Genomic DNA, 26846 nt, shown 5'->3' with positions numbered 1-26846 from the left:
CTCACCTTTGTAACTGTTGTTCTTCGAGATGTGTTGCTCATATCCATTCCAATTAGGTGTGCGCGCGCACCGCGTGCATGTTCACCAGAAGATTTTTACCCTAGCAACACTCGGTGGGTTGCCAGGGTGCCCCCTGGAGGCGCCGGATATATACCCCTGCCGACCCAACCGCCCCTCAGTTCCTTCTTGCTGGCTACTCCGACAGTGGGAAAGAAAGGTGGGTTTGGAATGGACACGAGCAACACATCTTCAAGAACAACAGTTACAAAGGTGAGTAACCATCTTTTCTTCTTCGAGTGCTTGCTCATATTGATTCCAATTAGGTGATTCCCAAGCCTTACCTAAGCGGTGGGGTTGGAGTGAGATGTTGCAAAATGCAAAACTGCTGAGCCAAAGGCTGAATCACCTCTGGACTGTTGAACCAGAGCATAATGTGAAGCAAAGGTGTGGACCGAAGACCAGGTAGCTGTGCGACATATCTCCTGGATAGGTACACGAGCCAGGAAGGCGGCAGATGAAGCCTGAGCCCTGGTAGAATGCACGGTGATGTGGCTTGGGGAAATATGAGCCAAATCATAACAAGTGCGGATGCATGCCGTCACCCAAGATGAGATCCTCTGGAGAGGAAACAAGTAGGCCTTTCATTCGGTCTGCTACCGTGAGAAAGAGTTGGGGCTTTTTATGAAAGTGTTTTGTCCGCTCAATATAAAATGCAGGCACTCTACGGAGGTCCAGGGAGTGCAATTGTTGCTCCCGTCGCATTGAGTGTGGCTTCAGGAAGAAGACCGGGAGAAAGATGTCCTGGTTAACATGAAAGGCCAAAACCACCTCAGGGAGGAATGCCGGGTGTGGTCGCAACTGCACCTTGTCCCTGTGGAACACAGTGTACGGCGGATCCACTTTAAGAGCCCTAAGCTCGGAGACTCGTCTGGCCAATGTAATGGCTATGAGGAAAGCTGTCTTCCAAGACAGGTAGAGTAGCGAGCAAGTTGCTAATGGCTCGAATGGGGGAGACATAAGCCTGGTCAAAACCAGGTTGAGGTCCCAGGTCGGGGCTGGGCAGTGTACTTGGGGGTATAAGCACTCCAAGCCTTTGAGGAACCTAGAAACTATAGGGTGTGAGAACACGGAACGGCCATCTTCCCCTGGGTGGAAGGTAGAGATAGCTGCCAAGTGTACCCTCAGTGACGATACTGCTAAGCCCTGCTGTTTGAGAGACCAGAGGTAGTCCAAAATAGAGGGAATCGAGACCTCAGTGGGAGTAAGATTATGCGTTTCGCACCAGCAGGAGAAACGCTTCCACTTGGCCAGATACATTGACCAGGTGGAAGGTTTCCTGCTACCCAGGAGAACTTGCTGTACTGATGCACAGCAACGTAACTCTGACTGGTTGAGCCATGCAGCAGCCACGCCATGAGGTGAAGAGCCCGCAGGTCTGGGTGGCGAAGCCTGCCATGGTCCTGAGTTAGGAGGTCTGGGTGGAGTGGCAGGGTAATTGGGTTGGCTATCAACAGGTCGAGCAACGTGTTGTACCAGTGCTGCCTGGACCATGCTGGAGCAATCATGATTAGGTGCGCTCTGTCCCTGCGGAGTTTTAGCAGGACCTTGTGAACCAGCGGGAATGGTGGGAAGGCATAAAGCAGCTGGCTCTTCCACGGCATTAGGAAAGCATCCGAGATCGATCCCAGGCAGAGACCTTGGAAGGAGCAGAACATCTGGCATTTCCTGTTCGCACGGGAAGCGAACAGGTCTATGTGGGGAAATCCCCACTTCTGGAAAACAGAATGAGTAATGTCTGGGCGGATCGACCACTCGTGAGACAGGAAGGACCTGCTGAGTCAATCTGCCAGAGTGTTCCGAACCCCTGGGAGAATGGACGTTACCAGGTCTATCGAGTGGGTTATGCAAAAGTCCCAGAGTTGGATGGCCTCCTGACAAAGGGGGGAGGATCGTGTCCCTCCCTGCTTGTTTATGTAGTACATGGCCGTTGTGTTGTCTGTAAACACTGAGAAACAACGGCCTCGTAAATGTTGCTGGAATGCCCGGCACACCAGGCAGACTGCTCTCAGTTCTCGGACATTTATGTGTAATGCCAGCTCCTGAGATGACCAGAGGCCTTGAGTACGAAGGTGTCCGAGGTGAGCACCCCAGCCGATGACGCGTCCGTCATCAGGGACATTGAGGCCCGGGGCGGATGGAATGGCAGCCCTGTACACACCAGGGAGGGAGTTAGCCACCAGTCTAGGGGGACTTGGGTGCTCGGGAATGGTGACTACCGTGTCTATTGGGTCCCTGCCCGGGCGGTATACCGAGCTGAGCCAAGCTTGGAGAGGACGGAGGCAGCGTCTGGCGTATTTGGTTACGAACGTGCAGGCTGCCATGTGACCCAGGAGACCGAGACAAGTGCGAGCCGAGGCCATCGGGAAATTCTGTAGACCTCGTATGATTGTTGCCATCGCCTGAAACCGCAGCTGCAGTAAGCAGGACCTGGCTAGATTGGAGTCCAGGATAGCTCCAATGAAGTCTAACCTCTGCGTGGGAACCAGAGTGGATTCTTCTATATTGATCATCAGGCCTAGACATGTGAATAGGCCCTTGATGATGCCCACATGCTGGGTGACTTGTGTCTCAGAGGCCCGTCGGATGAGCCAATCGTCCAGATACGGAAAAACGTGTATCCGATGTCGGCGGAGATAGGCGGCAACTACAGTCATACACTTTGTAAATACCCTTGGGGCTGTAGAAAGGCCAAACGGCAGGACCGTAAACTGGAAGTGCTGACAGTTGGCTACGAAGCGGAGGTACCTTCTGTGTGGAGGAAAAATCGCGATGTGAAAGTATGCGTCCTTCATATCGAGAGTGGCATACCAGTCTCCAGGATCCACGGATGGGATAATGGTCCCCAGGGATACCATGCAGAACTTCAACTTTGTCATAAACTGGTTGAGTCCTCACAGGTCTAGGATAGGTCTGAAACCTCCCTTCGACTTGGGGATTAGGAAATAACGGGAGCAAAACCCCTTGCCCCTTTTGTCCTTTGATACCTCCTCTATAGCTCCCATCGTGAGGAGCATCCGCACCTCTTGCAAGAGGAATTGCTCATGAGATGGGTCCCTGAAGAGGGACGGGGTTGGAGGGTGGGGGGACGGGGTACCCATACTCCACCGTGCATAGGACCCAGCGATCTGAAGTTAACTGGGACCACGCTGGGAGGAAATAGGAGAGATAGTTGGAGAAGGGAGGAGAAGGATCCTGGCCCGTAACTGGTACGCCGCTCTCGGGCGCACCTTCAAAAGTTTGTCTTTGGTCCGGTTGGTGGTTTCGAGGGACCTTGATTTTGGCCCCCTTGGTTGTAGATGACAATCAGGACCCCACCTCGGCCACGCCGCCTGCCAAAGTCCTTCTTTGTCTAGGCATAGAGTATGGGGGGTGAGGCTGGGGACAGAAAGGCATACGTTGGGTCACCGGCGTATGCATGCCGAGAGAGCGCATTATGACCCTGTTGTCCTTCAGGCTTTGCAGCCGGGGGTCAGTCTTTTCTGAGAAGAGACCTTTACCATCAAATGGCAAGTCCTGAATGGTATACTGCAGCTCCAGTGGGAGGCTTGAAACCTGAAGCCATGAGATTCATCTCATGGCAACACCCGAGGCCAGAGTCCTGGCTGCTGAGTCGGCTGCATCCAACGAGGCCTGAAGGGAAGTTCTGGCCACCTTTTTCCCTTTCCTCCAAGAGGGCAGCGAACTCTTGGCGGAAGTCTTGAGGGAGTAGCTCCGCAGACTTACCCACCACTACCCAGGTGTTGTTATTATAGTGGCTAAGCAGGGCTTGTTGATTTGCCACCCGGAGCTTTGCGGCCGAGTAAGTCCATTCGCCTAGACTCCTTCAATTTCGGGGCTGGTGCCTGCTGGCCATGGCGTTCTCTCTCATTAACAGACTGGACGACTAGTGAGCAGGGAGGAGGATGGACATACAAGTACTCATACCCTTTAGAGGGCACCATGTATTTACGCTCAATTCCCCTGGCCACAGGAGGGATGGAGGCTGTAGACTGCCATAGAGTATCGGAATTGGCCTGGATGGTCCGAATAAATGGTAGGGCCACCCTGGTGGGAGCATCCGCTGACAGAATGTCCACTACCAGGTCCTCTACCTCCAGGACCTCCTCCACCTGGAGGTTCATATTGAGTGCTACCCTCCTCAGGAGGTCCTGATGGGCTCTCAGGTCAATTTGGAGGAGGGTCCGAGGAGGATGTTCCTGCCACCACCTCCTCTGGAGAAGAGGAAGAGGAGATGCCAGGGACAAGCGGGTCCTGTGTGGCCTCTTGCTCTTGGGCGACCTCCTGCTCCAGTGGAACCTGGGAGTCTGGTGGGTGAACTGGGGCTTCCTCCGTAGCAGTCAGAGGAGGACGGCTAACTGTCGCCTCCGGCACTCGGTGCTCTGATAGGACAGAGCAGGACGGAACTACTGGTACGCCTTAGGCCTGGTGGTACGCCCAAGGTGTCCAGGAAGACCACTGATGGGGGCCTTGGTGCTGGGCCTGAGTCTCTTGGAAGACTCTGGTGGGCACATTGGAATCGCGGTCCTGTGCATAAGAGCTGTCCGCGTGGGACGACACTGATGCGTGTCTGGATGGCCATGGAGGGGCTGAAAAGCCCTGGGCAGAGTCTCTGTCTCTAGCGGACCTTGCTCTACTTGGCACTGGGGACTGGTACCGGGAGGCATACCGGTACCGGGAACGAGATCGGGACCTGTGACTGGAGTGGTGCCAGGAGGTCGACCGAGATCTTGAGGCTCGACGTCGGGAGCGGCTACGGGAGTCACAGTGCCTGGAGCGGTGCTGGGAGCTGGAACGGTGCCGAGAGTAGTGGGCCAGCGAAAGGGATACTGAACAGTGCCGCGAGTGCAAATGGTACCGAGGAGGAGAACGGTGCTGGGACTGCGAGCGGCGTCGGGAGCGGGAGTACTGACGGGACGTAGAATATCTGCAGGAGTGTGATCGTGAATGCTGCCACTCTGCTGTGCTGACAGAGGATGGCCTTCTCAAGGCAGGTTTGCCGATAGACTGTATTACCCGCACCGGCGACGCCAGGGGTTGAGGCAGTGTCGACTCTGTCATGGCAATCAGATCCCTTGCCATTGAGAATGTCTCCGGCGTGGATGGAATAGTAAGCTCAACCACGGCTCGCACCGGGGAGCTGACAGGCACTGGACTCGACGACGCTTGTGGGACCAGAATCGACGATGCCGATATCATCGGTGCTGCGTGATACGATTTAGACGAGCTCTCTGGCTGCGGTGCAGGTGACACGGAAGCAGCAGGAGTCTTAGGCTTTCTCGACCTCGGGGAGAGGGAGCGGTGCCGAGTCGACTTCGGTGCCGGCAACGGCCGGTGCCGAGAGGCCTTGGCAGTACCGGGGCGGTCCAGTGCCGAGGAGGCGCTTCTGCCCACAGATCGGCACCAAGCGCTGGTCAAAGGCAGAGGGGTAAGAGCCGCCTCCATGAGGAGCTGTTCTAGCCAAAAGTCCCGCTCCTTTTTTGTTCTCGGCTTAAAAGCCTTGCAAATGCGACACTTACCTGCCAGGTGAGATTCCCCGAGGCACTTAAGAGAGGAGTCGTGTGGATCTCTATATAACTTTGGACTATATACTCAAAAATAACTAGAGTAGCTAGGGAGGTGGAGGTCAGTAAAACCACTCTCCACTGTTCCAACGACCAACACGGGCGGTAAGAAGGAACGGAGGGGTGGTAGGGTCGGCAGGGGTATATATCCGACGCCATAGCGGCGCCATTCCAGGGGGCGCCCAGCCGACCCACCGAGTGTTGCTAGGGTAAAAATCTTCCGGCGAACGTGCACGCGCACACCTAATTGGAATCGTAATGAGCAAGCACTCGAAGAATTGTTGTTTCCAAAGTGAATGTACAGCTGCACACAAGTTTAAAAAAAAAAAAAAAGTGTCAAATTCTTAGAAGATAGAACAGTAACTTTTAACCAAAAGCTGGATTTTCTTGGCATCCCATAAAAGCTGCTTGACACTGACCAAGCACATCCCAAAATTCACTTTAGGCTGGCAAAGCAAAATAAAAAACAGAGGGAAAAATTCTGGACGAGCTTTTAGTTCATCATGTAGTTTAGATCTCTTCTTGTACGTTTCTGCATTTTTATGCTATGTCAATTCAGTATCACATTTAAAAAATGAAACTTATTTCCTTGGGATAGAGGTGGAGAAACTATTCTTTTCAATGGTTTTAAATGTCTCTATACTGGCAGCAGCATAATTTAGAAGCATTTTCAAGACCAATAGTGTTCCCTCATAATTATCAACTAAGACAAAAGAAGAGGATGAGAGACAGATAATTGAACAGAACTGTTCAAAGCTTTATGTATTGTTTAAGTAAATGCCTTTCAAGGACTAATGCTTCCCAGCACCATAGAAACACAGTCCCGTCTCGGCAAGCTATCATGCTGAATAGGGACCTTGCTCAAGAAAGCTTTTAAAGTGTTAATAAGATAGCAACATAATTTAGAATCCTTTGAAGAGGACACCATTGGCACATACAAAGCTTAAAATAAAACTTGTCACCTGTGTTTTAGCTTGTGAGTGTGTGTATATTATACATATATACACACACACACACACACACACACACACACACACACACACACACACACACACACACACACACACACACACACACACACACACACACACACACACACACACGTTACATTGTCCTTGCAGTCTGCTTGTCTGCTCAGTTTGTCAGTATACAGTAGTCAGGGTCTCCATTCAGAAACATGGATCTGAGACCTCAGAGAAACCCTGAATCTTAAATTTACTGTTAGGTAGTGCTGGAGAAAAGTTCCATTTGTTTTACCATTCTGTTGAAGCTCTTGTTTTCAAAATGATAGATTTTCAAGGATTGGGAAGACAATGTGGAAAGATATAGTATTTTTAAGGTAGGCAAAAGTTTAGACTTGACACTTTGTAAACTGTCTGTTTAACAACACCTTGCCAAGGTCTCTCACTAAACACCAAATCCTTCAAAGTCAATGTAAAGCTCCCATTGACTTCAATGGAAGTGGGAGTGGGCCCTCGAGCATTACTTTTCTAAATTCATTTAAAAAATCACTTTATATATGACCTGTACATGATTACTCTGATCTAATGTGAGGTTTTGGCTTTTGTTAGTATAGAATTGATCTCTTAATTTATTTTCCCTACATAAATTCCTTTCAACATCTTTTTACTTTTAACATAATAAAGGAGAAACATGCAGTTTCTCTCAGAAGCAAATGCAGGATTCTGCTAATGGCCAAGGGCCCAGAAAGGAATATCCCAAATGTAAATATGAGACCAGACATCCAGGAAGGCTTCAGGAATTGCTTAAACTTACTTCAGTAAAAAAATTAAAACTAAGAAGGGAAACACTACAATGTATTTCTGTGTATAGGCCCCCATGCAGCCTAATCATGTTTCTTTCAACAAAGGAAGCTGAGAGCAGGCTGTTCCTTGTCTGATCACTTTTTTCAAATTTCCCATAAGGTGAAAGAAGCCTTCTTTTTTTTTGTTATTTAATAAAATTGCAGCAGGGCCCAGAAGCCTGATCAGTAAAGACTATAGTTTAAAATTCTCTTTGTTATTGGAAAAAGATAGGTAAGGAAAGCATTTTTATCCTTCACGTGCTCTTTCTCATTATACTACTGGAATCCACATACACTTGGAGAGAAGACAAATGTATACTACTTATACACAATCTTACCTGCCACTCCAGTAGGAAAGGCTACTAAACGCTCCATTGGGGCTAGCCATTTGCTTGGAAGCACAGTAACTGGCTCAGAATAATATTTCCAAATTAGTGAGATCATCAAAGCAGCCTGGAATGGAAATTCTCATTAGCCAGGAAAATAACACATAAAAAGTATGGTCAAATTTCTATTTTGTGGCAGTAAATTAAAATATGAATAATTATGAAGTGCGCCTAAATTTACATTTGTAAGATTGTGCCCATAAAACTACAAGAAGTTGTTACAATCTGGATGCTACTTACATCATCTTAACTATACACACAATACTAAAATATCAGCATCAAAATACAGTCTCTTGGGGGACTGGATGGCTCACAGAAAAATGGTGTTTTTACCTGTAGGTGCAGGGTCAATTTTAGCCCAGATAAACAGTGATCAAATACTATTACAATCTGATGGATTTTTTTTCTCCAATCAGCATAAACTGAATTGATGGTCATAATTTGCTATGAACTAGACTGGTGTCCACATCAAGAAGGAAAAAGAAAAAAACCTCACAATGGATTCTAATGGTCGCCTTTATTGACAGTCTTAGCAGAGAGAATAAACAATGAATTAGCATGAAATCTGAACTATTCAAGCAATGAGTATAAAGTGTCTTTCAAGGAAAATTTCAGTCCAAACAGTTGAAGTCTGGCAAAGTTATAAGCAACTGAAAACAGGGTCTTATAACTGTAAAGGTAAAGCAACCTTAACAACAGGCAGGGCTACCAGCCCAGCTTACAAAGATAGATAGCACCTATCATCCTGGGCACCAGTTGCCTCTGACATAAACAACAGAGCAATGACGTAAAGGATAAGGCAAGAAACCAGAAAACAGCAGACCAGACATTAAATCAAACTCAGAAATTCTTTCTCCTCACGAATACCACCCCCCATCAACAATATCCTCCATCCCTGGAAGTAAGTGTTTTACTGATGAGAGGGTTTGCCATGCTACATATAGTCAGAATGTCAGATGGACGTCTATGGCTTTTTCTACATTAGCACTTTTGTTGGAAAAACTTTTGTTGGTCACGGTGTGAAAAAAAACCTCCACCCCTGACCAACATAAGTTTCATCAACAAAAGCCCTGGTGTGGACAGTGCTATGTCGGCAGGAGAGTGTCTTCCACCAACATAACCACTGTCGCTCATTGGGGGTGGTTAATTAGCCTGGTGGGAGACCTCTCTCCCACCGGCATAGAGAGGCTGCACTTGTGGGAGAGCTGCAGTGGTACAGCTGTGCCGCTGTTAGGTTCGTAGCATAGACACAGCATAAGTATTAGCCAATAGCTGCAGAATTGTAAAATATCATTGTAAGTATTTGTTTTAATAATCTGTATTCCATCATAATAAAGTGTTCACTTACTTGTAGAATGTAGAATACAATATTTATCACCCACTTTATTTTGGCTAATTGAGCAGTTCGTGCTTTGACTGTGAAAAGAAAAGAAATATTCCCATCTGTATTATTTATATAATAGTAAATGTGCTTACCTCAAACTGGTGAATTAATATTTCATTTTCCAAATGAAAATATTCTGCTCAAAGATTAGACTCCTATTTATGTGCCGTCACTGGCAATTTATTATTGGAAAACATAAGCATTCTTTTCATCATCCAAAATATCAGTGTATGCTACAGAGTATCCCTCTGCGAGTAAGATGCTACCTACTTCCTTACTCAAAGCTACTCTGGGGAATGTTTGAAATAGTGGTTTACTAGACAAAGAACCTAACCAGAAGGAATCTCTATGGCTGCTGACCTATGAAAACTTATGTTGGACTAAACACAAATGAGAGTACTCTCTATTCCATAGGAGTAGTGCAATCTCTTTAGCGGACACAGATTATCGCATTAGGCATTCTATCACTGCCTTTTTTTTTTTTTAACCATTCGGGTTCATGGGAATGTTGTCAAGAATATTTTCTTGCCCAGCTGAATGAATCTCATTCAGAATGAAAAATCATTTTAGTGTGACTAGTTCAAATAGTTACATCTGACAAGAAAGGCTCTTTTTTCAATATGAGTTTCAACCGCTGTGGTGCTTCAGAGCAATATAAAGGAATCCACCAAAAATATATATCTTTAAACATGGTGGCCCAGCGGCCAAAAGCTTTATTAAACACCTTTGTAGAGACAATGCACTGTAGTTTTACCAAGAGGTAAATTAGGTGAGGTCAACCACAGGCAGGAGGGATAGCACTGACCTTGTCTAATTAGCCTGTGGTAAAATCTCCAGTCAATGCCTTGTCTCCATTAGGACTTTACAAAGGGATTGCTAATATGCATTAATTATCCTGCTGTCGAAAAAGCAAACACCGTTTTGCAATGAAAACAAAGCGTTAGTGGCTCACTTTCATGTCTTAAAGACATGCTGCTATTTTGACTTGAACTCAGAAATTCTAGTACTAACTGGAGTGTTTCTTCAGACAGAAAATGAAAACTTGCCTTCTGCCTCAGTTTCCTTGTGAATTTCTCTCAAAGGTACTTATATTCCCACCCCCTTAGTATTATGTAAAACAGAAATAAAAACAATATTAATAAAACCCTCAAACTTAAAAACAAAAAAAGCAGACACAACACTGGATAGGGATAAAGAAAAAAGTGAAAGGCTCTACAAATAAGGTCAAATACAGTCAAAATAAAAACCTACTTGGAAAAAGATGTGTTTTTAGGTAAACTGAACAAGTGGCAAATATTGCACTCTACCATGAGTTTTAAGTTTGTCAGTCATTTTGTTAATCTTTCTTTCCAGTCGGGCATATCTAGCAAACTCATCCATCATACTAATGGTTGAGAGTTCTTGCTTCATGTTGTGAATGTCAGCTCTCATCTGGGACTCCTGCTCTGCATCCTTCTGTAGCAATCTGGATATCTAAAAAAAAAAAAAAAAGAAAAGGAACACAATCAGCTATTTAGACAGAATTTAGTATATATTTATTTTCTTAAATATATAAAGAGCAAATACCATACTTTCTATATACTTGTACAATTTAAAAATTATACCACAGAATACATGTACAATATCAACTGAAGGACTCAACAACCTCACAGAACAAATTACTCTATCTTTACTTCCACCCCTCAGAAAAATCTTGATTAAATAAATAGACTGCAGCATAGCCTCAATGTCAACAAATTCTGATTCTTTGTTAAGATGTGAAATGGAGTTTGAGTGTTCAGGGCCAGTCACTAAGGGCTTGTCTACACTTAAAATGCTGCAGCTACCTATGTTATTTGGCAGAGTTCTTCTGTTGGCACAGATGAGTGGTTCTCAAACTTCTGTACTGGTGACCCCTTTCACATAGCAAGCCTCTGAGTGTGACTCCCCGCTTTATAAATTAAAAACACTTGTTTATACATTTAACACCATTATAAATGCTGGAGGCAAAGCAGGGTTTGGGGTGGAGGCTGACAGCTCGCGAACCCCCATATAATAACCTTGAGACCCCCTGAAGGGTCCCAACCTTGAGTTTGAGAACCCCTGGCGTAGATAATCCACCTCCCCAAAAGGCAATAGCTAGGTTGATGGGAGAATTCTCCCGCCAACCTAGCATTGTCTACACTGTGGGCTACGTCGGTTTAACTGCTTCATTCAGGGCTGTGGATTTTTCACACTCCTGAGCGACAGTTACACCGACCTAATTTCACAGCTCTTCCTATTCTCTAGTAGTGAGAGACTGACTTAACCACTGAAGCATGACATTTAATATCTCTTCCAAAATTGTTGTTACCTTTTAAGTATTATAATTCTGATATCCTTGCTAGCCATATAAATGGCTAGGTCCTTCTTTGAAGCTTGCTACATTCTTGGTCTCAGCAACTTCTTGTGACAATGAGTTTCATCCTTTAATTACATATTGTGTGAAAAAATATTTCCTTTTTACCTGTTTTAATTTGCTAACTTTTAATTTCATTTACTGTGCCCTTGTCTGGTATTATGAGACAGGAAGAATATACACTCCAAATCTTTCTGTATACCGATCATTATTTTATAAACTGGTATCATATCCCCTCTGATTTGTCTATTTCTAAGCTAAGCAATCCCCCATCTCTTCAAACTCTCTTCACATACATTTTTCCATGCCTCTAATAATTTTTTTCTCTAAATTCCCTCTATTTCTGCAATATTTATTTTTAAGATGGGGTGAACAGTACTGCAGTGCTCCAACTGAGGTGCACCGCTGATTTATATTTTCCAATTTATTTGCCATTCCATCCCCTGTGCATCTTAACATCTTGTTAGGGTTTTGGTGTGTTTTTTTGTGTTTTTGTTTTTTTAAGAAACACATGCAAGAGGTGCATTGAGCTGGCTACTATAAAGCCTACATCACTTTCCTGAGCTGATATAATTAATTTCCACCTCACAAGATTCTATGAGTAGTTGAATTTTTCCCTCCAATGAGCATTAACTTGCATTTACTGACTTTCATAAAGAACCCAGGAGGAAAAGGGAGAGAAAAGGATATGGCTGATAAAAGTGCACAGGCTAAAGGAGGGTCAGAGAGGACCAGCATGAATCCTCGTGGGGCATGTAAAGAAGCTAACAGTGCTGCAGTTACAATTTCTGGGATAGTAATACTCTACATAAGACAAGTACATACAAGTTCTTTATTTTAAACTTTTTATTTTTTTTTCCAAACTACTAAATAAAAATATTTTGTTTTAAGACATCTGTAAGTCAATATCCCTGGTCACAGGTTCCTAAAAGGAGAAAACACAAGTGTCCAAAACCAGGTCAACCTTCAGTAATAAGTGGTTGATAGGCATGGAGTAGCATACCTGGTTCCCCATCTAAGAGTAGAATTGTTTGATTCCATCCCAAAACAGGTGAGAACAAAAAGCCTAACACTTCAGGGGGTAGGTCACTCAGACAAGAAAAAGAAAACAGAGTAGCAACTAGTAATGACGACATTGGTCTTCTGAGTTTTTTACTTATATAGTTCACTGATTTTTCTAAAATAATTTCAGTATACCTCTTTAAGTGTTCCATTTCTTAATTATTCTGAGATATACTGTAAGAATGGGCTGGGAGGGGAAAGATTTAGCAGTATATCACTTGCGCAAAGAAAAATAAACAGAGAATCCACAATTTGAATTTTGGTTTATATGGATTTATTCTCTAGAGCAGTGGTCGCCAACCTTTTTACACACAAGATTACGTTTTGAATTTAAGTGCAAATCAGCACCTACCTCATCCCACTCAGTCCATCCCCCTGCCCTCTCCACCCCTCACTCACTTTCACCGGGCTGAGGCAGGGGTTTGGGAGGGGGTGCGGTCTCTGGACTGGGGCCAAGGGGTTCAGAGTGTGGGAGGGGGCTCTGGGCTGAGCCTGGAGAACGGGGTTGGCGTGCAGGAGGGGACGAGTGCGAGCTCTGGGAGGAAGTTTGGGTGCAGGGGGGGCTCCAGGCTGAGGCAGAGTGTTGGGGTACAGGACAGGGTACAGGGTGCTGACTTCAGGTGGCTCCGGGCTGGGGTGTGGGCTCCAGCTGGGCAGCACTTACCTTGGTTGGTGACGTAGCGGAGCTAAGGCAGGCTCCCTGCCTGCCCCAGTCCCATGCCACTCCCCGGAAGGGGCCAACGTGACCCTGCGGCTCCTGGGGAGAGGAGGGGGCCACATGGCTCCATGTGCTGCCCCTCTACAGGCACCACCCCTGGAGGTCTCATTGGCCACCATTCCTGGCCAATGGGAGCTGCAGAGGCAGTCCTTGCAGGCAGCAGCAATGCACAGAGACCCCTGGCCCCACCCCTTCCCCGGGGCTATGCTCTCCACTTCCAAGTGGCATGGGGCTGGAGCAGGCAAGGAGCCTGCCTTAGCAGCAGCCCTGCTATACCACCAGACTTTCAGCAGCCAGAGATTGCAATTCACTGGGAAAGTCTCCAGGGTCTACCAGTTGATTGCGATCGACCACTTGGTGACCACTGCTATAGAGTTTCTAAGCATTTCTGAACCATTGTCAATAAAATAGAACTGTTATGACCTTCAGTAACATGATAATGCTGAATAGCTACTTCAAAAGGGATGCTGTTAATATTTAAGGTAAAGACTTTCTCACTGTTATTTTTAGTAAGTCACAGATAGGTTGTGAGCAATAAACAAACTAATGGAAGCTCGTGATTTGTCTGTGACTTTTACTAAAAATAATGGGGATGGGGCTTGACGGGGGAATGACTGAATGCAGACAACTAAAAAAATTCAAGAAATGGTTTTTTTGACATATAGATTCTTTACTAGGCAAATTAATTAAAACACAATATAATCACACCAGTTCCAATTATTTTGGTAATTTATTTCAAAATGCCTGTCAGCAAGTATGTCTATAACAATAAAGAGCAAAAAAAAAAAAAAAAAAAAAGATTCAAGAAATGTTTTTTGACAAATAAATTCCTTACTAGGCAAATGAATACAGAATTCTGAGTAGTAATTTATTTAAACTACAATATGGAACCATATTTCCTGCACTTCTCAGAAGCGGTGCAAAGGTTTGGGGGAGTCAGGGATAATGGAGGAGCTGAGAGGGAAGTAATTGCTGCGAAGGAGCCTGGCAGTGAGGAGGGTTGGTGGGTGTGGATGAGAGAAGTATGGAACAGTTGTGGGTTTTGGGGGGAGATTTTTAGGGAGCTGGGGAGCCTCCCCCATACAGACCCTGGCTGACCCGTAGCCTTTCCCATTCAGTCAGGCACATCTGCCCCAGTCTCTAGGTGTCCCTGCACCCCCCCATTCAGCCATCCATATGTCCCCCCACTAGTGCTTCTGAACCCATCTATGTGACCCTTCCCCCAAGCACTCCAATCTCCCCTCCCCCCCTTTGTTTGTCCCCATACCCCAGGCCCCCTCATCTGGCCCAATGGGCAGAGCCAGGCTTGCTGAACCAACTGCCCTCTAGTTTGGTGCCATGGCAACCCTGGTGGGCGAAAGGTGTACCTCCAGCACCTGCCCAGTAGAATGTATTTTTTGCAGAGAAAAAAATTCTGCGGGGGAAATGAATTCTACACGTGCACAGAATTCCCCCAAGAGTATAACAGGTTCAATATTATGTAGGAGGAGTACAATCTGTGGCTGGACACGAGACAGTGATATACAAGGTGACCAGATAGCAAGTGCAAAAAATCAGGACAGGGGTAGAAAGACCCTGTTGGTCACTAATCATAGAATATCAAGGTTGGACTGGACGTTGGAAGGTCATAGTGCAACCCCTTGCTTGAAGCAGGACCAATCCCCAGATTTTTACCCCAGTTCCTTAGATGGCCCCCACAAGGATCGAACTCACAACCCTGGGTTTAGCAGGCCAATGCTCAAACCTCTGAGCTATCCCCACTAAGAGCCACCAGAGAATGGTCGGGGGCGGGGGGGGGAGTGTCAGTTTTTCGGGAACTCTAAAGGAGCTTTCCGTTGGGATTACTGACAATTGAGAAAGTCCTTAAGCCAGCTGGAGCTGCGGTGAGCGGCTCTTTCTGCAGAAGCCTTTAACGAGCACCTACCACAGGAGCAGGGCCCTTGGCCTCAAGGAGCCAGGTACAATTTCCCAGCGCAAAGCCGGCAGTGGCAGCAGTCGTCCAAGGCCAGGGCGCAGAAAACCCGGGGTGGCACGAACCACTTTACAGCCTTGAATCAGGACGGCCTCGATGGGGCCGAGCTCGGCGCGCGCAGCGGCGCAGGCCGGGCCTTTGCCAGACAGAGCCAAGGGCCCGGGCCGTTTCTCTCAGGAGACCGCGACTCAGCTTCGCGCCCGCCCAGGCTCCCAGCGCTCGTGCCCCAGCCCGGCCGCCCCAGGCTCCCGAGGAGACGCGCACCGCAGCCACGCGGGGAGCTACGGTCCCTGAAAGAGGAAAACAGCGGGCTGCGCCCCGGGGCCTCCGCGACAGGGTCTCTGGGGTCCGAGCCACCCCCCTGTCGCGAGCGGGGGCTGAGGGGGGAGCCCGGAGCGCTGACGTCACTTACGATGGAGGAGCAGAAGGGCAGGAGGATTTTGAGAAGGTTGCACAGAAACACGGAGCTCAGCACGAGCAGCCACGCGCCGCTCTCTGCCATCACCCGGCCACCCCGCAGCCGCCACTGAACTACTGTAACAACCTGCACGCGGCCATTAACCAGCTGGACTCCTGCACTGCGCATGCGCATCCCTCTCACGTGCCCCATCCAGGCTCGAGCACGGAAGGCGTGGCAGTGTGAGGGCCCTTGACCAATCAGGTGGGCGCTCATCCCCTCCCCCGCCCGAGTGATGGGCCAGGTCCCACGTCCTGACATGAGTGACAGGCCCGCCCCAAGGGCTTGTTGTGATTCGAAAGCAGCCCCGCGGGAGGCTCGGCCCAATGGGCGCGCGCAGCCGCCAGTGAATGGGGCGCGCCCCCAATCCGGCTGGATCCTGTTGCGGCGCCGTAGGGATGGGGGAAGGGCGGGCTCCGACCACTGCGCAGCAAGACTGAGATTCATTCACGCGCAGGCAGCAGCCGCTCGCTGGGCGCGAGTGAACGCGGGGAGTAGCAGCGACCACAGCTGCACCAGCTTGTTGCTGGTCGGGGCCACCGCTCGCCATGCCGAGGAGAAAGGTGCGGGGTGGAACCGCTCCCCATAGCACCGCGCCGAGGCGCCGACCGGACGCTGCGGCCGGGGCTAACCCCGGGCTTCTTGCGCCGCCGCCCGCAAACTCCCCGGGCTCGGCTGACGCTCGCTCCGGGAGGCTTTGGGCCAAATGGCGCCCGGGGCATCGGCCGGACCCGCCAGCCTAGCTCGGCGCTGAGCGACCGCGGGGCCCTTCTCGCGAGTAGCGGCAGCTGCGTCACTCGAATTTTCTGTAGCCGTTAAACGCACTCGGGGTTCGAAATCCGAACGCGGTGGCGGGAAGGGGCGTGGCCGGTGACGTCACTCAGCCGTGACCGCCCCTGGGGAGGAAACCTGGGCTTCGCGCGTGCGCACGTGCTTGTTCGTTCACTCCTGTGCGTGTTTGTTCGCAGGTGAGCGCGGCTGACGGGGAGGCGCAGGAGGAGGTAAGTGCCCGGCTTCCTGCGCGGGCTCCCCCGGGAGGGACTCGGGGCAGGGACCTGACTCTCACGCTGTCTCTGTCTCTCTCTCTAGCCCAAGAGGCGGTCTGCGCGCCTGTCAGCTGTAAGTATAGACATCCCCCGGCTGCCCCTTCCTAGGCGCTGTGAGGGGCGAGCACTAAACCTGCCTCTCTTTCCAGAAACCTGCTCCCGCCAAAGTCGAGCCTAAGCCGAAAAAGGTGGCGGCGGCCGCAGCAAAGGTGAGTGAGACACACCCGTGAATGGCACAGATTGGTGTGTCGAGCAAGTCTGACATGGACATTGCGCTGTTGGTTTGATCATACAGCTGGATCTAGGACAAATTTCGTTTAGATGTTGCTCTTAACTTACCTGGCTTCCAGGGAGCACCCAGGTATCAATGTGCACTAAACAACTATTTTTATCAAGTTATCTGTCTTGAGAGAACTTGCAAAGAATATATGTAGTATGGTTCTACTCCACCTCGCTTAGACCTTTTCCTTTTATTAAGCAGCTAATGGTACTTAGGATCTCTTGTACATACTTAAGAGGTATGAGTATTTTAATAGTGCTGATGGTTATTTTGATATCAGGGGGCTACTGCATATAAGAATATTTCATGTTTTTATTGCTACCTGAAAGGGAAAGTGTGTATGTACTTGCATTTTAAAACACTGTGTAGAAATTCATGGTTTAACCTTGTAAAACGGTTTTTGAACTTGTATTGAGTTCAATGTTAATTCAGGGCATGTCTGCATGTGTATTGGCACAGCTGTACTGATGCATCTGCATTCCTATAGTTCATCTGGTGAAGATACTCTATATCAGCATTTCCCAAACTTTTTTGGCCATAGAGCACTTTTTAGCCTATTACGGAACACTTATAATATTATTTTGTAGTCGTTTAGTTTTCAAGTAAAAATTGTTATTTTTGGTCAAATATATTTTGTTTTATAAAACGAAGCAAAAATACAGATTTAAAATAACTTGAACTAACAATTCAATACTTTTAATGGAAAGCACATATAAAATAGTACAAAAATCAAGTGCAAGAGTCTTTCACGGAACACCAATGTTCTGCGGAACATTTTGGGAAACACTGCTCCATGTAAATACATGGACCAGGGCAGGCTGCGTGCCAGAGGTTGCCAATCCCTGACATAGACATTATGTGAAGTAGGGAAAATATCCCATTTTCTAGTGAATTTAATCTTGGCTGTGTAAAATAAAGTCCTTAGGTTACAGCCATGAAATAATTTAATGTTCTGAAATATTTTCTGTAAATGTACTTTTGAAGGAAGTACACAACTATATGTGACAGTCCTAACCAGTAGGCTTGCAGTATGCAAATGAACTGAGACAGTCTATTTGGGTTATCAGCCACAATTTTACCCATTATACATCATTAATAAATCTTCAAATTAAAACAATGATTTTTTCTAGTCTCTTGATCTCTATTTTTGAAGTAGAGATGTATGAAGACTTGGTGTATAGAAGCCTTTTAGATTAAATTTATATAATATTGAATGTTTTAAATGAAAAAGTAGGAAAGCTGTGAAGAATGGCTAAATATGTGTCTTAGATTTTGCTAATATTCTCCAATAAATATGTTCATTCCAATGGCCATTCTCTTCAGAAACCCATCTGCTGCAGTTTACTTATAGTATTTGTGTATATAATAATTGCCTGATAAATCCTGTTCTTATTGCATAATACTGTTCTACAAATAAATGGCCATGCAAAGTGTTGAAGTATAGTAGTGTCCTAGATAAACATTGTATCCTTTAGATAAGTGAAGGCATTGCATCCTCTCCTTTGCCTCTTTTCTTACTAATACAGCATTATTAACACTGAACTCCTTAGTGCTCTTGTCTAAAAACAATAAGTCTTAATCTGTTGTTCAGTTGTGTAGTGGTTGTGTGGAAGTAGTTATGGGGTCTGAGGCCTTGGCTACACTGGCGCTTTACAGCGCTGCAACTTTCTCGCTCAGGAGTGTGAAAAAAAAAAAAACACCCCCCTGAGCGCTGCAAAATACAGCGCTGTAAAGCGCCAATGTAAACAGTGCCGCAGTGCTGGGAACGCTGCAGGCTAAACCCCATGAGGAGGTGGAGTACGTGCAGCGCTGGGAGAGCTCTCTCCCAGCGCTGGCACTGCGACTACATTCACACTTAGCAGCGCTTTGAAGTTTCGAGTGTAGCCATACCCTGAGAAACCACTACTAACCTTCTTTATAAGTGCTTTAGTTTCTGATCCCAGTTTGACTCTATCTTATTTCTGGAATGGAGAGAATTCTCTCTCTCTCTCTCTCTCTCTCTCTCTCTCTCTAGATTTAAAAAATATGGAAACCTCCTTCACTGGTTATGGAGCATATGGATTGATTATTTTTTTTTTGGTAATATTGAGAATTAATAATTTTGTTTTAAAAGGTTATCTAAATTCTTACATTCATTTAATTGTAGGGTAAATCTGAGGACAGGAAAGCTCAATCAAAGGGGAAAAAAGGACCAAAAGGAAAACAGATTGAGGGGACTAATCAAGAAGAAACTAAGGATAACTTGCCTGCAGAAAATGGAGACTTTAACAGTGCAGAGGTATAGTAGTAGCTTTAATCTTAACCTAGACAAAAGATTAGCTCTTGATTATGAAGAGTTAATATAATGTAATGCACTAGTTAATCTAAACATCTATCCAACATCAGATTCAGTTTCTGCAAAATCTAAGATATAAATGCATGTTACTGAGATTTTCATAGCAGCCTAGGGGATTTAGCAATGCGTCTTTTATTAACTTTAATGGACGATATGTAGCTACCAGAACTTGGTGTGAAAATTCATTGGAATCTTTTCCTCTGGAAAAATAAGAGACATTTTTCATAACTCAATTTCCATGGAATATAGCTTTCAGTAAAAACTCAAAATGAAAAGATTTCAGCCAAATGTGGTAGTAGAGTCTCATGGGAGTTGTAGTTTGCTTCTCATGTCCCCCTTCTCTTTGGGCAGTGATCCCCAAACATCTCCCATAATGCATGATGGAACTTCATGTTGCACACAGCCCTCACCCAGAGAGGATATTGGTGCATTATGGAAGATTTGTATCTGGGGATCCCAGCCCATGGAAGAGAGTGAGTACATAAGGAGCAAACTACAGCCCATTAAGTCCTACAACTAGTTCTTGACCAACATCTTTCAGCAAAAACCAATCTTTTCTGCAGAAAGCAAGAAACATCTCACAAAAAATTCCATTACGTTAAAACCCAAAATAGCTGACAGAAAATTTTCAACCAGCCTCAGTAGCTTTGTCCTCTGACTGATCTGAAAATCTCTGATAGTTTCTAGTCTTCATGGTTTCAGAGAAATATTCCAGAAAGATAACTGATGCAAATTCAAAAGACTTTTTAGAGCTATTTTCAGACTGTCTGCAATGTCAACTGCTTCATTCATTTCAGTGTGATGTTAATCTGACTTAGTGTCAGTAGGCTCAATACTTACTTTCTAAATAACTTGGTAATTGCAGTTACACTCCTAACTGATACTTATTAAAACTGAGCATGCACATTGATTAATATCTGAAAATGGCCAAACAAAGGTCAGAAATCCTATTTGTTGAATGCAACAGTTGTTGTTGAAGTGATGTTGTCCCTATGGGTACTCCACTATAGATGTGGCAGCGCCTCCTGTGCCTGGGATCGGAGATCTTCATCAGCAGTGCCCATTAGACTGCACATGTGTACCTCTCCCCATCACGCTGTGAGCGGGACATAGATATATATCTAGAGAGAGAGAGCGCGCGCGCTGTGTGGTTCAACTGCCCCCATTTCCTTCTCTACTACCTTTGGTCTGGGACGGAATCCACAGCAGAGCCTGCGTCTCCTTTACCCTCAGTAGATAGTGCCTTGCCTGTCAGTTTTACCGCTGTCTTGTAGACCAGCTCTAAATCGATCTAAGTTACAAAACTTTAGACCGAGGACTGTAAATGGACATAGAGAGTTCAACTTTCATGATAAAGAGATTACACTACAGTACTTGTATTCAGTGAATTGAAAAATATTTTTTTGTTTTTACAGTGCAAATATTTGTAATAAAAAATAAATATAAAGTGAGCACTGTTCACTTTGTATTGTTTTGTAATTGAAATCAATATATTTGAAAATGTCAAAAATATTTAAATGAATGGTATTCTATTGTTTATGTTTTTAATCACTTGACAGTCCTATTTTAAAGATAACATTTATGCAGTAAAAATGCAATGAATTTATCTAGATAGATAAAGTATATGTATCCTTTCAAAAAAGAACTGGATACATTCATGGAGGATAGGTTCATCAATGGCTATTAGCCAGGATGGGCAGGGATGCAAAACCATGCTCTTTAGACTTTGTTTTGCCAGACACTGGGAAAGGCCATTTTGGGAACGGATTACCTGTTCTGTTTATTCCCTATGAAGCACTTGGCATTGGGTACTGTCGGAAGACAGGATACTGGGCTAGATGAACCATTGGTCTGACCCCATATGGCCATTATTAAGCTTTAACTTGTATGAATTTGTTGTTTTGAAGTTTAAGGGACAAAGTACTGATGTGACCTAGACCAGTGGTCACCAGTTGATTGATTGCGATTGACCGGTCATCCCCCAGCCCAGAGCCCATACCTCTTGCCCCAGCCCTGTGAAAATGAGGGTGGGGGAGAGAGAGCAATGGGGGAAGGGTGGAGTGAGCAGGGTGTGGCCTCGGGATGGGGTAGATCCTGGGTTGCCCTTAAATTCAAAAATTGATCTTGGGCGTAAAAAGGTCGGAGACGACTGGTCTAGACACAGGGTAGGTCTGCCACTATTACTCTGTCTAGATACTTAAATTTCTGCAGAGATGGACTTCTGAAGTCAAGAATACTGTGACATGATCACTTTGTCTTAAAACATGTTAGGAATCTTGAGATAGTTAAAGTAACAATGCAAATACTGCAGTATAGAATTCAAATGTTTGCTTCTCTAAAGATGTGCTATTCCGCAGGATCTAAGCTTCCTAGTGAGAGAGTACTCATTAAATCTTAAAGTATTTTGACCTTTAAGGGCAGCAGTTAATGAAATAGGCTCCTTTTTTCTTTTTCTTTTTTTTTTTTAAATCCCTTCACTTTTAAGTCTGTCTTGAGCTGGAGTGACTTTACATCCCTACCGCATATGCATTCTAGAATCATTAATACCGTTTTAAAATTAACCATTTAAACGAAAAATGTTGTTTAAATGTCTGGGACTGATCCTGCAAGCGCAGTTGGGACTAGGGCCCCTCCAGCCAGCGTGGTTGGGCCTGCTTTGGTGCTGCTCTGGGCCAGCTGGCCCTGCTCCGGGATTAATGTTTAAGGCAGGTTAACCGGTAAAACTAATTCTTACTGGTTAATCTTTTACATTTCTAATATAAGAAGTAGACTTCCTAAAATTTGAGCCAGTTACATTTCACTTTAAGTTGTTTTGTGTTGTAGAATGTTATCAAAGGGGACTGATTGGTTAAGATCATGAATCAAAATGTGTGAAGACTTAAGTAATCATTTGTCCTAAACATTTGATGATTTTTGCTCAAAAAGATTTAAACAAATCAGGTATATTTTAGAAGCTACCATATTCTTTTTACTGTTAGATCTTGTGTGTGAACTAAGACATTGAGATTTTTGGAAAACTGTTATACTAAATGTTCTCTCTGTCCTCTCCCCTTTTTCAGGCTCCAGGGTCTGATGCAGCAAGAGAGAAAGAGGCCAAGTCTCAGTAATATCTCTACCAAGTCTTTTATTAGTGGACCCAGTACCTACTTTCCTTGTACAACTCAGAGGAATATTTTTATCAACTATTTTGTAAATGCAAGTTTTTTAGTAGTTCTAGAAAACACGCTTTTAAAAAGGAGGGACTCCCACCACATCCCATTTTTTTTACATAATTAGATACGTGTAAATGCTTTTTTAAAGAGGTGAAATCATCTACTGGTTGTCTATTTTCTGTGTAGCCAGAAATTAATGGAATGTTAGATTAGGGAGAGGCTTTGAAATCCTGATTACACTGAACATTCCATAGGCTGTGAGGGACAGTTTTTTATCCTGTTAAATGAGGCATGACAGAGATCAAACTTTGGAATCATAAGTTGAAAATGTCTTAACATTTTACTTACATCCACTGTATCTATAAAGTTACTTCTGTAATGAAACTGCTCCTTGGTGTTGGATCTCCCTTTCAGAATTGTGTATTATCTGTGACAGTTATTTTTAGTAGTAGTAGTTTTATTTTTTTCAGTAACTTTGTAACTGTGCTGTGAAAAATTGGAAACCTTTATTGGGTGTGTGGTGAGTGTGATGTTACTGAGCTCTGGTCTACACTACAAACTTATGTCAGTATAACTAGGTTGCTCAAGGGTTTGGAAAACCCACCCCCCTCAGTGACGCATTTATACCAACCAAACTCCCAGTGTAGACAGAGCTATGTCAATGGAAGGGCTTCTCCCATCAACATAGCTACTGCCCTTCAGGGAGGCAGAGTACCTTCACCAGTGGGAGGAACTCTCCTGTCGGCATAGCATCTTCTCTAAGCATTACAGCAGCACAACTCCAACTGTGCAAAGCTGTGCTGCTGCAGTGCTGGAAGTGTAGACAAGCCCTGAGTAGGTGGAACTTTCTGTATAGCAGATCTAACTTCATATGACAGTATTCAAGATACTGGTACATCATGTCCAATTGTAAAGGACAGTTTGTCAACACAGGTTAAGATGAAAAGTAATTGAAATAATGGTTTTTAAAGAGATGAAAAATACACAAGAATAAAAAAATTGTACAAATTGTTCATGGTGTGTCTATGTACTGATTACCAAACAAGAGCCAATAAAATCTTGGTCATAAAAGGATGTTGCTTTTGTAGCCCCTGGGTTGACTGCAGTGACACATGTAACTCATACAGAAGTCTGTTTATTGGATTTTGTTTTTCTTTGAAAAACAGAGAAACATGTACTGATAGATACTTTAACATTCACTCTGAATAGACAATTAATGTTATTCCTAGAGATGGGGCTAGAGAGGGTTTTGTTTTGTTTTTATTGCCAAATGTCCAGTTGCAGTCTTACCTGAGTAGACCAATTGGAATGTTGATAAATCATAATTAAAATTGAGGGGGATTGTATGATGGCGTTGCCTGCGCTGGTGAGACTCTGGGCGCAGTAGCCCCTGGGATCCCTTCCAGTTAATGTTTTATGTTCTTAATCTCATCTTCAGGGCTTCGATCAGTCACCTGCAGGGGGTCAAAAGGAAATTCCCCCCACTCCTTCCCTTGATGTATTCTGGTTTTTGCCTTTTTTATTTTTGTTTTCTTTCCTCTAAAGCAGTGGTTCCCAAACTTTTAACAAACTGTGAATCCCTTTCACTAAAATGTCAAGTCTCATGAACCCCTCCTAAAAATGAATATGCCTCTACCTCGATATAACGTGACCCGATATAGCACGAATTTGGATATAACGCAGTAACTCAGTGCTCCGGGGGTGGGGGGAGGGGACTGTGCACTCCAGTGGATCAAAGCAAGTTTGTTATATCGAGGTAGAGGTGTATTTCCAGGGATTTTTCTCCTTTACCTGAATATAAATTATAAAAACAGTGATCTTGGAAATATACTTTTTTATGACAAGCTTATTGCACACTATTATTTATTGTTACAGTATTTTTATTACATTATGAAAACAGGAACTCTTCCAAGATCTCACTTTGGTAGCTTGTATCACTTTGAATAAGCCTGTTATAAGACGAGGCTCCTATGTTTCATCAAGGAGTATCAGATGTGAAACAGCATGAAGGTATTTTAAGAAGCCAACTCAAAGAGTTCCTCATACACAAGCATGCAGGTCTTGAGCAGTCCAGGCAACAATGCACATTACAACAAAGCTTAAACTTGTTCTTCATAATAATTTTAAAAACAATACTAGCTGCCTATTTAATTTTAAAAACAGCAAAAAATATTCACCTCCCTTTCCCTTTCTTGTAAGGAGTCTTGACGTTTAAATCTCAGTATCATAGATATGCTTGCTTTATCTGCTTAGCTCTTGGAAGTCCAAGGGCTCTGGGCTGCTGGCCCCATGCTACCCGGAGTCCCTAGGGACAGCTCTGTCTGCTATTAGGGAATTTTTTCCCAAGTACCCACTGTAACGTGTTTGTGAACCCCTGGGGGTTCGCAAACCCCAGTTTGGGAACCACTGCTCTAAAGCATCAAAGATGGGCAGTGTTGGCAATTTACTTGGGAAAACTAGTTTAGAATTGGGCACTAGTAAATACTGTCTTAATCTGGGGAAAATAAAATTATTAGTACTAATGAAAAATACTGAAATATTTAGCAATTTGGCAATAGATTTGCAGTAATATAATCTGCTTAATTTTAATTATTGGAACTGAAAACAAAAGAGCTGCAACTTAAAGCTGTATGCTATTGTCTAGGCTATCTCAAGTAGAAACTAAAACTTTGGAATCTGGGAATTCCTATTCTTTGTTTAGCTATGAAAATTACATGTTTAGCAAACCCAGAAGAGGAATTCTCAGATTCAGAAGTTTGTTAGTTTGGCAATTTACCTCAAAAAAACTGTCTAGTCCATTACACTGCCTCTTGATCTGGCTGGCTGGAGTGCAACTGAACTGAGCGAGTAGAAAGAATAGGAGTACTTGTGGAACCTTAGAGACTAACAAATTTATTGTAGCATAAGCTTTCGTGGGCTACAGCTCATTTCATTGGATGCATGTAGTGGAAAATACAGAAATAAATATAGATAGTATACACACAGGGAACATGAAACTATGGGTGTTACCATACGCACACTAACAAGAGTGATCAGTTAAGGTGAGCTGTGTCAGCAGGAGAGAAAAATAACTGTAGTGGTAATGAAAATGGCCCATTTCCAGCACTTGACAAGGAGATACAAGGAACTCGGGGGAGGGGGGAAGATAAGCATGGGGAAATAGTTTTACTTTGTGTAATGGCTCATCCGCTCCGGGTAGAGTGACTTAGGTCAAAATGAACAAGGAGTCCTTGTGGCATGAGCCAAGGTGGAGGACTACATGACCTAATTCATGACTATTTTGAAAAAGTTCATAAAGTTAGCAAAGAGTCTTAGATGCAGAAATTGCAAAGAAAAAGTGAGTAGGAAAGGAGGCTGAGGAAACATTTTACAAAATCCACTGGAAAGAACAGACACCAGAACCACTGACTAGCTGAATGTATGCAAGTATGAGAATTGGACTCTTGAGGATGAAGATACAGATAATGCTATATTGCCATTGCCAAGTTATAGTATGCTTCTGGAGATACACAGAGCTATGAACCATTGTGTTACCTCTCCCTCAGTAAGAGTGAGTTTTGCTGGTGAATGACTGCATCAACCCCTTGCCATGCCAGCTTGTCTTCCTTACTCAGCAAAATCCACGAGGCATTCCTGGCCCAAACTTTGCCTACCAGGTAACAATTAGTGAATTCCAGTCCCTAAGCTCTTAAGAGATGTTTCAATTCTGTGCACAACCCCTTTCAGTGCATTCACAGAAGATAACAAGTTTGCTGTTTTGTTAGTACATCACAGCTTATTAACGTGTAAATACACTAGGGCTGTCAATCACACGATTAACTCAAAAAAATTAATTAAAAATGTGATTTAATTGCACTGCTAAACAATAGAATAACAATTTAAATTAAATATTTTGGATGTTTTTCTACATTTTCAAATATATCTATTTCAATTACAACACAACAAAGCGTACAGTGCTCACTTTATATTTTTTATTATAAATATTTGCACTGTAAAACTGATAAATAGTATTTTTCAGTTCACAAGTACTGTAATGCAATCCCTTTATCATGAAAGTGCAACTTACAAATGTAGATTTTTTTTTTTGTTACATAACTGCACTTGAGCAAAACAATGTAAAACTTTTAGAGCCTACAAGTCCACTCAGTTCTACTTCTTGTTCAGCTAACAAAACAAGTTTGTTTACATTTATGGGAGATAATACTACCCACTTCTTAATTACAGTGTCACCTGGAAGAGAGAATAGGCATTC

The 26846-nt window shown here is 44.5% G+C and overlaps 2 protein-coding genes across 3 annotated transcripts in view; one reads left to right on the top strand and one right to left on the bottom strand.

Annotated features, from left to right (window-relative positions):
- Positions 1-16012, bottom strand: part of LOC127030264 (guided entry of tail-anchored proteins factor 1-like) — a 134759-nt gene extending 118747 nt beyond the window's left edge. Inside the window, exons 1-4 of one of the 2 annotated variants that reach the window (XM_050916462.1) lie at positions 15737-16012; positions 10503-10668; positions 9160-9227; positions 7764-7878 (exon numbers count right to left, since the gene is read on the bottom strand). In XM_050916462.1, the coding sequence (XP_050772419.1) occupies positions 7764-7878; positions 9160-9227; positions 10503-10668; positions 15737-15997 (610 nt within the window). In that variant the 5' untranslated portion in view covers positions 15998-16012. The remainder of the gene's footprint in view (positions 1-7763; positions 7879-9159; positions 9228-10502; positions 10669-15736) is intronic. The other variant, XM_050916472.1, reaches the window with a different exon arrangement.
- Positions 16013-16064: 52 nt separating this feature from the next.
- On the top strand, positions 16065-22637 carry HMGN1 (high mobility group nucleosome binding domain 1). The gene is made up of 6 exons (XM_050916699.1): positions 16065-16344; positions 16750-16782; positions 16871-16900; positions 16977-17036; positions 19254-19385; positions 22502-22637. The coding sequence occupies exons 1-6, from the start codon at positions 16330-16332 to the stop codon at positions 22547-22549; spliced, it is 318 nt and encodes a 105-aa protein (XP_050772656.1). The 5' UTR covers positions 16065-16329; the 3' UTR covers positions 22550-22637.
- The last annotated feature ends 4209 nt before the right edge of the window (positions 22638-26846 follow it).

Source organism: Gopherus flavomarginatus, chromosome 1 (assembly GCF_025201925.1).
Source record: "Gopherus flavomarginatus isolate rGopFla2 chromosome 1, rGopFla2.mat.asm, whole genome shotgun sequence".
Taxonomy (NCBI): Eukaryota; Metazoa; Chordata; order Testudines; family Testudinidae; genus Gopherus; species Gopherus flavomarginatus.
Note: the sequence above shows the minus strand (reverse complement) of the source record. Positions and strands in the feature narration are given on the sequence as shown.

What these genes read in the sequence shown, in the direction of transcription:
- HMGN1 (XM_050916699.1), top strand. An exon ending in TGGCGGCGGCCGCAGCAAAG is followed by an intron (nt 17,037 to 19,253) that starts GTGAGTGAGACA and finishes ATTTAATTGTAG; the next exon opens with GGTAAATCTGAGGACAGGAA. An exon ending in GAGACTTTAACAGTGCAGAG is followed by an intron (nt 19,386 to 22,501) that starts GTATAGTAGTAG and finishes CCCCTTTTTCAG; the next exon opens with GCTCCAGGGTCTGATGCAGC.